General features: G+C 42.8%; 1 protein-coding gene across 4 annotated transcripts in view; it reads left to right on the forward strand.

Moving 5' to 3' along the window:
• FNIP1 (folliculin interacting protein 1) overlaps window positions 1-12,746 on the forward strand; it is a 64,352-nt gene that overhangs the window by 14,412 nt on the left and 37,194 nt on the right. Inside the window, exon 1 of one of the 4 annotated variants that reach the window (XM_059483408.1) lies at window positions 5,982-6,211. The exons of the other annotated variants lie outside the window; for them this stretch is intronic. Within the exon in view, the coding sequence (XP_059339391.1) occupies window positions 6,201-6,211 (11 nt within the window). The 5' untranslated portion in view covers window positions 5,982-6,200. Of the gene's footprint in view, window positions 1-5,981; window positions 6,212-12,746 lie in introns of those variants that run through there. 4 annotated transcript variants of the gene reach the window in all.

The raw sequence follows: 12,746 nt of genomic DNA on the forward strand, positions 1-12,746 counted from the left end.
GCTCTCAGGGCTTCAGAGCCTGGCCAGGGAGCTCACCCTGTGGACACTTGCACTGGTCCTGGCTCTTACAGGCAAGAATAATCAGGGAATCCACAAGCATCTTTCTCTGAAATAATTCATATGTCTTTTTTACATTTTTTTTTCAATATGGAAAGGTTGAAATGATGTGATGGATTGGTTTATGGGCAAGAAAACACAAGTTTTGCTTCTCAGAACTGGATGTCCCCTTTGTGCTTTGCTAATACAGAAACTGGCAGAACAGGCATTACTTTGACGTTAGGGCTTGCAGCCCTGTTTCCTTGTGTCTCATGACTGAGTGAATCAACACCTAATTAAAGTCACATGAGGGACAGAGTAAAATGCTGTTCAGGCACTGATCCCTGTGAATCTTTGGAGAATAACTACTTACCTCTGTCTTCCTCCTTTTCCAAGCAACACTGAACAGCTGTGGCTCTGCCTTTTTTCTTTTCTTTTTTTTTTCCCCCTGAGAAAAGAATAGCACGTAGACCTCCTCTAAAGCAATGCTGCCTATGCAGATAAATGAGATCTGGGGTAGGGGGAAGGAAAACCAGGGAGTTCTCAACATAATCTTGAGGAATTGGAATGATTTGAGTTTGTGCTGGAGATGATTTAGCTGAAAGCCTGAAAGTACAGTCCTTGTGCATTTGACGCTCCTGGAAATTTAACTGAGAATATGAATGCTGGGCAAGGAAGTTGGCAGTGATCTGTGGGCTCTCTTGGTATTTTTAATATTAGCTGTAATTTTACCACTTGTGGCTCGTTATGAAAGTCCATAACAATTGCTTTCCATCTCTGAGTGACAAATACTTGTGTGGAGATTTATTAGGCTCTCAATTATCACTCGGTCACAAGCACAGCCACCTTAATCAATTACAGGACCGTGGCTTGCAGCCAAGGAATGCTCCAAGCCCCATGCTGCCTTGCCTGTGCTGGATGACTTTCACCACCAAGGCCATTTTTTTTCCCCTTATAAAACTCACAAAACAAGTATTGCAGGGTGTTTCAATCAGCAGCAGCAGATGTCTGCCTGCACCCTGACACAGCAGAGGCTCGTGGGTCGCTGCAGGGCTGTGCAGCAGGTGCAGTGGCTGCAGCCAGAGGTCTGGTGGCTGTCATGTGCTGGCACTGGAGTGGTTTGGGCACTCCATGGAGGGGCATCTCCAGGCTGGAGGTGTCCTGGCTGCCTGCAGCCAGGCCAGGGGGTTTCAAGGTGGAAAAAGCAGACTCTGGGGAGGCACCCTGGCAGGGACCCACCATATCCTGGCACCCTTGGCACAGCATCGCCCACCCTGGTACCGCTCACAGGTTAAAAAGCATGATGTTAAAAAATTGCAGCTGTTTACATTCTAGTCTTTTAGTCTTTAAAAATGTATGTAGTTTTAGATGTATCTGTCTGATTAAAAAGAAAGCTTATTTAGATGTGTTTGCTTGTTGCAAGAATCAGCTGACATGTCAGGCATAGCTAGAGCACACTGGCAGTTTGGTTATGCACCTTGCAGCTTTTCTTTTAATGTCTCCTGAAGTAATATATTAATAATCTCAGTTTTCAGCAGTGCAGAAAGAATAAAACTGCTGTAGTCCTTATGGTTTCTGAAAAGTACTTGAAAATAAAAGCCTTAAAGACACTCTAAGCTGAAGATAAATACAGGGAATTCAATATTTGTCTGTTAAAAAATGGAAAGTGTTAGGAGTATTGAGCCAAAGCATCCTTATTCCATCAGGAATCTTTCAAGGGTTTATTATTATTATTAATATTGGTGTTGATAACAATAGTGGAGCCTTAGTGATTCCTCTGAGATGTCTTCATTTTCATGACAGGAGAGGTCTTGCAGTCAACCTCGACTCTATTTGTCTCATCTATTAATATTCACAGTTTCCAAAATAAAAAGCAGCAATTCACCATTAAGTTCCCTTAGCAAACTTTGCAGTTGATAAATCTGAGCTTGTGAGCTTGATTTTGTTTTGTCTAGTTAGTTCTGTGTGTGGATTTAAGGATTGTTGAACCTCTCGTGACATCTCCAGAATTCCCTCCAGCATAAAGGAGGGAACACAGCCTGCCCCCCATAACCCTGCTCTGCTGCATTACATCATTCTGTGTGATTTAGGAGGGTCTTTATTTCCAACAGCTATGCTATTTCCAACTATGTTCATCAAGAGCAATTTGTATTGGAACTTTTTTCTCCCCAACTTTTCATTAAGCACACACAACACTGAGCTATTTACACTTCATTTTTACTAGCTACAGCAGAAGAGTTTGCTGTGCACACCCGAGTGTGCACAATAAAATAACTGTTTGGCAGGGGAAGAATGCCCTGTTGTCTTGCAGTACCAGTTGGTATTATGGAGGTTTGTTTGTGTCTTATAGTAGATTGCAACTGGAAATGTGATACAAAATGAACACAAATGTTTCAGTAGCCTAACCACGCATCAGATTTTTACTTTGATAGTTATTTTTATTTTCAGCATTTTTCTAATGACATGAAAAATTACAGCAGTGGATAGTCAATCTGCTGAGGTCTCCATGTTCTTGAAAGAGAGATAATTGTTTCATGTCCTACCCTCCAAGAATGCTTGTTGGCAGATTTGTAGTTGCTGATGCTCCTTTACAATGCTAGTAGAGACAGTTTATTCCAGTTATGAGACCTTGTGCTGGTAGTGAGAATCCTGTGTATGGAGAGTTTATAAACCTGTGTATTTTTTTTTAATCTGATATCAAAAGCACTCTTTCCAGCATTTAACAATCTGTTTTCCTTTAATGAATAGAGGGCCCAAGTTTTGAATCTCCTGAGGGAGAATCTCCTGTTTGCAGTGATCTTTCTCCTCGTTTGGGCTCTTGCTGACCTTTGCCTGGACTTATGTTTGTGTGTGCAGGTTTGAGTATGCTCCAAGTATATATGGAAGGTTCATGCTTTAACATCTCCACTCTTCCTCTCCAGCAATGAGAATTTTTATTTTTTTTGGAGGGATACAACAATGCACAGAAAGCACATTTGTTTAGAAGTCTAGCTCAGTGGTAATCCTAGTGAGGCAAGTGTTTTGTAGAGAAATAGTATCCAAGTATTTCTAGTCAGATTTCAAATAAAATCCTAATTGGTTTTCTCTCTTTTCGTCTAGTGTGGCTTCCAGCTCCTACATTCGTGCATTACTAAGCAATAAATATTTCTTGGCTCACTCCCTGGCTCTTTGTTGTGTGCGTTTACAACATGTGTGAGGGAAGCCTTCCTTTAGAAGAAAGACTGAAAAAACTTGTTAAGGCAGTGAAGACCAAAAATTAATTAATTCATTACTCTTTAGCCTGTGGTTGGAGCAAACTCTGTTGTCTGCTTGGTTTAAAATCAGATGATTTATACCCAAAAGGTGTATATGAGCCTTTGCATTAGTTTTAAGTGTTTTCAGAAATGCCTTTGGCTAGAGTGAAGAAAGTGGTTATTTTTGGTGCTGTTTGGTTTTGGCTGAGTGTTTCAGAACATACCCCAGCCCCAGTTGGGCATGGGGGTCTGCACTGGCCTCTGGGCTGCTGGATATAGTTAAACTCCATCACCCACATCTTTCCCATCTGCATCTGGCTGGATGTGCATGGATACTGAAATATGTCCCTGGCAGGTGATGGGCTATCACAGGAGATTTTGATAACTTCATTTTTTTTGGACTTGAGTGTTTTTCTGAAGTAGGGTAATATTACCAGCTTTGTTTTTCAAGCTCAAATTTTATACACACAAAAAAAGGAAAGCCTTCACCCTTTCAAAGAGAGGCCTGAATATACACCTAGAGAAGAGGATAGTGCATATCTCATGTTAAAGATGCTCCAGTGTTTTCTTGGATAGGGGAGTGGTGACAGTGTGTGTAAACAAACATTGAATATCTGAATTCCTTCCTCAAGCAATAAATATTCACTGATCTGGCTAAAGCACTGTTTACTCTCTGTACAATTTGAGTCTGTCTCTATTTGCAGAGAAATTCCTTCCAGTATTTTTCCTGGTCAGTTGTTGGATGGAGGCTGGGTCAGCTTTCAAAGCACTTCTTTTGATACGCATCAGGTTACCCTGAGGTAAAATGGAAACCTTAGATGTTACTCCTGTAAATAAATGTTTACATAATATGAGGCACTTCTCAGCATTGCATGTCTAAGAAAAAAGGTCACTTTTGACATCAGTAACCTTTAGAGAGCGGTGCCTTTGCCACACAGGTAAAGGAAGTTACTGTGCACTGCACATTCCTTCACTAGATCAAGAAGGTAGCTAGGAGTGGTCAGATGTTACTGGTTTTGTCTCCTAAAGCTTGGCATTTTAAGCTTTAAAGGCAAGATTTGGGCTTAAGGCATGGGTCCTGTAACCAGCACGTGCCCAGTTTTGCTCATGTGAGTAATTCCATTGAATTGCCTGGCACTAGTCATATATGAAAAGCCAAGTCTGTAATGTATGTGTTTGTGGCATCAGGGCCTCAATTCTTCATTTCTAAATGAGAAACTTCCTGTAAAGCATGGTAAGAAAAGATAATGGTTTTATCTCTCTTTAGTTTTGCTGCTTTTGTGTCAAAACACTTGTCCAGCATCAAACATAAAAATATTACCATCCTATAAAACAGCAACAAAACCATTGCAGTGGTGAGAGATTGGGGATTTCTCCCTGTATTTAACCTATGAGATGTGTAGCAGAGCTTTGTGTTCTGCTTTGGAATCCATTCCAGAGGACAAGCAACATCTGTCCTCTTGGGATTGTATGGTCTTGAAACCATGAACAGGTGCACCAGTTCACCCACTCTGTGATGCAGGGGAACCATCAATAGAATTGGGTTGTGGGATGCAGTGGAACAGGAGATTCTGATGATAAATCTATTTTTGCTGCTTATGTATTTGAAATTTTGGCAAAACTTGTAGGTTTTCAGACAGTGGGGGGGGGAAAAAATAAAGAACTATGATGCTGTAGCCTTCTGCCTTCATGTATTACTTGAGTTTTATCCAAAGATGATAAAGAATTAGTCGTATGAGTGATTAGCCCGCCTGTCACAAGACTAGATGGCTTTTAATGTATGTGCATTGCATTTTTGAACGCCCAATTCCTTCTTCACTTCCCCGTCTATCTGTCTTGTTCCTCCCCCACAGTTTAGAGATAAAGTTCGTTAAATAGCTCTTTGCTGTTTAATGTTTGTTAGACCGCGCTTTGCTGTTGTGATGTCTGGGTACCCTTCCTCGCATGACCCAACGCACAATCGGGAAACCTCGTTTACAGCCAGCCGGCTTGCTCGGGTTTTCTTTCAGCCCATTATTTTGGGTATTTAGTGTTTTTCCCCGTCTGTGGCCATCCGATTGTCTTGCACATGCCCGTTTCTCCCCGTGTAATATTAATGAGCCCTCGCTGGGCGCACAGAGCGCTCTTTGTTGGGAGCGGAGGGGGAGCGGCAGCGGGCGGGATGCGGGAGTCGCGCCGCAGAGGCGGCAGCGAGCGGGGGCGGCGGGGGCTCCTCGTTCCCCTTTCGCCGCCGAGCCCTGCCCGCAGCAGCGCTCCCAAGGCGCCGTGCAGGGCGGGCTGGCGGCCGCAGGTGGCCGCGGTGACAGCCGTGTCACATGATGGCTGGCAGCGCGGGCTCGGCCGGCCTGCGCCGGGAGCATCCCGCTGCCGCCGCTGCTGTGGGGAGTGTGCGGGCCGGGGGCGCCGCCTGCCCCGAGGCCGCCGTGCCGCGCCCCCCGCTCCTCGCCGGGCGGGCTCAGTGCCCGGGGCTCGGCCGTGACACGGAGCCGGCAGCGCGGATAGATGGATGGATGGATGGCACTGATGGCGCTTCCCCCTGAATCCCGCTGATCTCTGCAGCAAGCCCCGGAAAAGACGGAGCAGCGGAGAAAGACGGGCGCTCCTTCCTCGAGCAGAAATCCCAGGCGGTGCAGAATTGTGGGGCAGGATTTGGGTTATGAAACTGCGGGGCAGCGCAAACGCCGGCGGGTGCAAACCCCGACACTGCTGTCCTTAAGGTGGTTTCTGTGCTCCTGTTGCTAGGATTAAGGCTTTGCGTTGCAGCATGGAGAGTCTTTTGTTTGAGTTAAATTCAGACCTCTTGATATGTCACCTGACAGTCTTGTGGTTTTGGATGAATATGGCTCATTGCTATTATTAACCTGAGTTGGCAGCCAGGCACAACAGGAGTTTATAGGGATTTTCAAAAGTGGAGCTGCTCGGGGGACAAAGATGCTTCCCAGGTATGGTCACTGCACATTTCTTGAGATAATTTTAATTATTTGAAAGCTTATTATTTTCCCTGTGATGAAAATACTTATTTTCCAGAGATGTGAATCTTCTAGAGACTTATTTTTTTACGATTCTTACTGTGATTTTATGCTAAAGGACGTGATTTTTTTTGCCTGAATTGATTCTATCTTGTAACTTTGCAAAGGGAAGCGCAGTCTGCTTGAATAATGTAGTTTTGTTCAGTGCTAGTGAATTTAACTGAAAGGAACTGTGTCTCATTTGTGTGTGGTTTTAATTAAAATGTATTTCAAGAGAGCATGAAACTCTTGTGTGTATGTGCATATATTTTGCATGCATACATGTACCTAAATCAGCTAAAACCTGAACAGGTGCTTTTTGAAATGGCATTAAGTGAAGTAGTCCCAAAAATATTTTATGAAATTATTAACAGTGATTGTAAATTCTGCAAGGTATGTGAATTGCGAAGTTATTCAGCATATTACACAGCTCTGACAAAATCTTCCCACCAATTTGTTTTCAGTATAACACCCCAGATTATGATTACTGTGTTGACTAGGCTGTACCCAACCTGTCAATGTTATGTCTTTTTGCTTGTGGAAGAGGATCTGGCTCATGTATTAGACTTTAGAGTATAAATTAGGTATCTTAATGAGAATCAAGTGACTCTCATTAGTAGGGAGAAAAAATGAAAACAAACTGAAGTCGGCTTTATATACTGATAAAGAATTGGACAGAGCCAAGTAGCTTGGCAGGCAGTTGAAGTTCAGGTCCAAGTTTGTTCTACCTGTGAAATACCTGGCTGATGTACTTTGTTCCTGGTGTACTTAGTATAAGCAGTACAAGTTTCCTGGAGCTCAAGAAGTGCATCTATTCCAGGTGGGGATTGCTAAGCTGGTAAATAATGAGACTGACTTAGAGATGGAGCAGGGAGCTGACCTCCACAGTGCTGCAGTGCCTGTGGACATGTCGCCCTCTTTCAAGAGATTAAAAGCAGGGGGTTTGGATTTCTTTTTTTGTATTTTAAAGAAACATTATTTCCATGGTATAAACCCATGTCACCACTGCAAGCAGTCAAGGGTGCTTGTCCCTGAGATGATCCACCATCTGTCTATCCTTCCGTGCTCCCCAGAAGCCAGGTCCTGTGACTTGTGTGGAAGCGCAGCTGAGGTCACCGAGGCAGAGGGCAGAGTGCCCCCGGCGCTGGGCGAGCTCCTTCGCAACCCAGCCCCGAGGGCTCCCTGCTGCCCTGGCCAGGGCACCAGCGCTGCTTTTCTGGGCAGAACCAGCCAGTGCTCACCACCACAGTCACACAGCCCTGGCATGACCTCAGCTCTTGTAAAGACAAATGTCTTGCAACATTTTTTCTAAGTATAGGCCCTGTAGTTTCTCTACTGTAGGGAACTTTCTTCCTCCTTGCAGCCTTATGGTTGTGTTATGTCACCAGCACTTAAACGGAATCTCTCTCTTGAAATGCCAGCTTTGCAAATCAGCCATGCAGCCTGGATCATCCTTGTCTTGTGAATGCTGAGAAAGTTCTTTGTGTTTCAGGTGCTGTTGTTAAAGAAACAAATAACATACCTGTGCCTCTAGGAGAAGATGGTCTTCCAAAGCTGCAAGCATCATTAATACACATTACAGTTCTGTTTCCATTGTTTCTAAATTAGTTGTGATCTTTCAGAATGGTCTGTGCAGCTGTTTTGTGCAATAATGATCAAACAATAAGTGAATTACTGAAATGCAGTAAGAAGGTATTAAAGTATGTAGAAGATCCTCGCCATTAATCCTGTATACTCAACTTTTGTTGTATCTTCTCAAAGCCAAAAGAAAAAAATCTGATGACAGATAATAGAAATCTGCAGAGGTGTTTGGGCAGGAGAAGGGAATTCCTGGTTGGAAAAGGCATTTCAGGGCTGAGAGGAGTATGATAGGATGGTTGGACTAGGCAAGGACCATTTTCCTTCTGGACTTGATCACATTTCCCTGTAGCAAAGTAACTGCAGGATCCTGTATACTGGGCTGTATGGGTACAGGTGAGTGGGCTGTGATGTGGATGTACATCTCCATGGAATGTGGACATAATCTGGAATCCCAGTGCACTCAGTGCAACAGTCTCATATTTGCAATGTTAGCTCTTCATGACAGATGCGGCCTCTGTCAAAGGAGGTGTAAGTACAAGTTGGCTGGGTCTAAGCACCACTACAACAAGGATAATACCTGGAGAATCATGTGCAGGTGCTGGGGATAAGCTCTGGAATCCCTGTGCCTCTGTTGTGGTGCTCACCCAGCAGCAGTGAAGGAAGATGTTTCCTCCTGCCAGAGCCTGTGAGGGGAGCATGGGACAAGGTGGGCCCGTCCGCTCTGCCGGGCTGTTCTGTCACCCTTTAAAAAGGTGCTAACATGTAAACCATGCAGAACAGATAAGCTGGCATAAACTATAAATATCATTTGCGTAGATGCATTTAAAAATAGTTCCAAGTGATTCATCACCAGGCAATTTTTATAACTATGGGTAACATGATGTAGGAAAACAATAGTTTGACTGATAGTTTCAACTTACTTTTTACATGTTTAGTCCTTTTCTGGTTTTGAGCAGCCTTACTTTTTAGAAAACTCTTTTCCAGTTCCTACTTGCTAAATATCTTGATCATTTTGCTTCAGTTGCTTTACTTTAAGATTTCTAAAGTATCTGTTTTTATTAAAAAGTAACCAGATACAATCTAAGCCACGTTAATATAAACAGTTTTAAAAGTAGTCTCAGCCAGGAGGGAAGATAATACTAAGCTAAACCTTTAATGTAATGAAGAAGTGGTGTTCATGTTCTAGGTGGGAATGAGGAGGAAGGAATGTCATGGGATTTAATTACAGGGGAAAATCCTGTATTTTAATTGTTGGAGTGGTAACTGAGGATCTCTGTGTCTGTTGTGTCCTCTATTAAAACTTGCACAGAGTGAAATAATACCACTTTACAGCCATTCAGTTCTTGCTGAGAAATGTTGATGGTGGTAATAAACTCCAGGAACACAAGAAAATTCATCCTTAGAGAGCAGTTGGAATTCTGGATTGCTATGAATCTCTCTAGTAGAGGTGTCAGGAAACATGAAATGAATTTGTAAGTGTAAGCTACAGGTGATATTCCTTGTGATTGAAGGTAAAAAAGGCACAAAAGCAGAAAGGATGAAAAAAGGGAAGAGCTGAACAACAGTAGGGCTTCAGTGCGAATATGCATTAAAATACCATTTTTCAGACCTTGGTCTCATTGTTGCTGGTTTCTAATAATTCCATCATGAATAATATGGGATTTTCCCTTTCTCTCCCAAATAATTCCTTTTCTTTTGCACTCTGTACTTGCATGAGTGTCTGTGCAGGGGCATTGGATCAGATGCCCTCCAGAAGACCCTTCCAACCTCTACCAGTCTGTCGTGGTGTGAGAGCTGGGTTTTGTTTCTAAAACATCCCATACAGCATATATATGTCAACGGGTTTCCACTCCATATAGGTATTTTTGAGCATCTCATTCTAGAGGAATCCCCGCTTGTGTAGTGGAGATCTCCACAGGAGCAGTGTCCTGCTCAGAAGGAATTTGATGGTCACCAATTTTTTGTTTGTTCCATGCCTGAGGTCACAGCACTGTGTGGCGAAGTTGCAAACACTTCTACTGGTGAAAGGTATTTGGGGTTTTTTGGTAGTGGTTCTTATGGAGTTTTTTTGCCCTGGGTTAATTTTGGGGTTTTTGTTTAGTTCTACTAAGTTTCAAGGCAAGATCAAAGAGTGGCAGATAGTTCATGCAGGAAAAAGTCCTCATTAAGAAACTGTCATTTCCAGAGCAGTGTGGGAAATGGAGACTCACCTTTCGTTATCATTGCTAGAACATTTCATTCTATGTCTCCTGGTTTTCCTGTAGGAAGCTCAAGAAAACATCAGTTAAATGTCAAAGTTAGTTTCCATTTATAAATAGAACTAATTATATTCAGAAGATCTAGGTCAGTTTTCATCTGCTGAAGAGGAGCGCTGGAGTGCTGCCCTGTTATGTTTGTTTTGAGAATGCCTCTTGCATGCAGGAATTTTATGTTTCTGGGGATAATCTATTCAGATATCAAGCTTAACGGTATTTTAAATCTGCTAACAACAAAAGCAAAGCTCTGTGTCCTGCTTCCCCCTCACTGGTGGGGGTGAGTTGGAGGTGCCAGGCTGCCTTCTGTTTACTGTCTGTCTGAATGAACTTTCCCCCAGCTCTCTGAAAGGCTCTTCTGGTTTGGGAAGTGGCCTGCTATTGCCAGGGAATGTTTTTGCAAGGCTGAAATGTGCTTAAGGATGCTATTATGTAACACAGATAGCGCTTCTTTGGAATTATCACAAATTATGATGGATAATAGCTACTAAATGCTTGTCTAGAGAAAGTTGAAATGTCATGTGAAGAAGCTGAGAAGTAAACAAGCTCTTGTTACTTTCATCAAATATGTTTCTGAATACAGCAAGAGTTTTATATTTAGCTTTCTCTCCTCTTAGTGTGTAATCTGCTCTTGGAGCTTTTTATAAGTAGACTTTCCTAAGATCTGGAACAGCTACTGCCTTCTTTGCCAGTAATTTCAAAGTCAAATATCAAAAGTACTAGGTAATGGAAGACATGCTTTTGTCTGAGTGTGAAGGAAATTCAAACGCATTGCAAGGGTGGAGCAAAAGCACCCTCCTGGCAAGCAAGTCATTGCTATTGTCACACAGCTTCTTTATAGGAACCACAGTGGCCTATATGGAGAAAATGTTTGTTTCTGGACTTCCACTGATTCCACTTTAATATATGGAGGTTGTTCTTCCAGGAAGCCAGTTTATCCAGTGGTTCTCCTCACTTCTAGCCAAAGTCATGCTCTGAGCAGTTACCATGCCCAGCTCTAGTGCCATTTGTGCCTCTCAGTTGGTAACACCCCAGGCATGTGACAAACTAGGGGCTTTGTTTTCTTATATTTTCTGAAATGCAAGATGGGGTTAATTAGGAGAGCCTCCAGTAAGTGGAAGCTCTGAGTTTGTCACTGTGCTTGGGTTTTGGTGCAGTTTGCTCAGTTTGGTGTCTGCACTTTGTGTGGGCATTTCATGCTGTGGATAACACTTTGCTTTAGGTGCCCTAATGAGACGGTGTGTGGCTCCTTGCCCCCAAATCTAGACATGAAGTTATTTCAGCTCAAGTTGCTCAAGGTTTTCTTTCTTGTAATAAGTTGATTTGGACATTTGTTGCACACCATCTTCTCTGCAGCTTCTGTTTTTGTCTCTTGTTGCTAAATGGTGCGGATGGGCAGATTAGGAAATAGATTCCATCTCAGGAGAGTGTGTAACTGTATGTCTTGATGCTTAGTTCCACCTCATTGGGACTACACTAGTTGTAAAAATTGTGTACCTATACTGGAGCATTCTTAAAAACTTCTGATAGGTGGTGATGGCTTTGGTAATCAAATGGATTTTCTGCTGTTACAGAACTTGTTGGTCACATAAAGCATGGGTGCAGAGCAGGAAACCTTTTGGGTGTTGAGTTAGAGGAGAGGAAATTTTGCTGTTGTCTTGGAGTCTAACGTGCCAGGTTTAACTCATGTTATGGATGTCTTTTTGCTGAAATACGTGTTCAGCTTCATGCAAATTGGGAATCTGTATCCATTAATGGCTGGAAAGTTCCAGTGCCTCGTTTCTGGCTCCTTGAAGTTCATGCTAACACTGCTTGTCTAAAAGCCAAGAATGAGGAAGACAGAATTCCACTTGATCTAGGAAATGGCTTGTAAACTAGCTGAAAGATGATCCCTGGTGGTTTCATGGATACAGCAGGTATCTTGTTTCCTATCTTCCAAGAATTGACATGGTGTCAGTGAAAATGGACTCCCAAGCCAATGGATGACAATGCTTGCTGGGCTTTAAAGTGATGGCTGGCTTTTTAAATTGAAAATTTAAGATGGTAACTACAAAACACCTTTAAAGAGGAGATTGTAGAGTGGTTTCCAAGCCTGATCCCTGCAAGTTCTCCTTTTGAGAGCTCCTCTGGAGTAGTGGCACTAGGGAAGGTTCTGAGTCTTCAGGAAAGCTCCTTCCCTTGGAAACCAGTTTGGGAATAGGTGTGTTAGGATTGCTTTGTGTGGTTTGCTGACCATGCCCTTGAGTCACAGTGGCTTATGTGGAGCGAGCAAGTTGGTTCTCTGAAACCACCCTGTGATTATTCATCTTGGGGTTTTTTGTATGTTTAAACACAAAAGCTGAGTTCTATGACGTTGATTCTAGATAGCTGGACTTGAAGAAAACATCACAAGACAGAGCACAAGATCTATTAATGCTGCACACATCATTTTGTGCAGTTGTAGAGGATTGGTGCAGTTTATGACAGCGTAATTTGGCACATGTAAGGGAAAGAAAAGAAAACAAAAGCAGTAGTTCTGGCTACAGGATCAAAGGGTTTGATGAAATGGCATTGAATTTTCTGGACTCTGTTTTAATCAAGTTGTATATACAGATAATGTAAAAAGAGCAGTGTAATAAAGAGTTGTGGTAATTGAT

Source organism: Ammospiza nelsoni, chromosome 16 (genome assembly GCF_027579445.1).
Source record: "Ammospiza nelsoni isolate bAmmNel1 chromosome 16, bAmmNel1.pri, whole genome shotgun sequence".
Taxonomy (NCBI): domain Eukaryota; kingdom Metazoa; phylum Chordata; class Aves; order Passeriformes; family Passerellidae; genus Ammospiza; species Ammospiza nelsoni.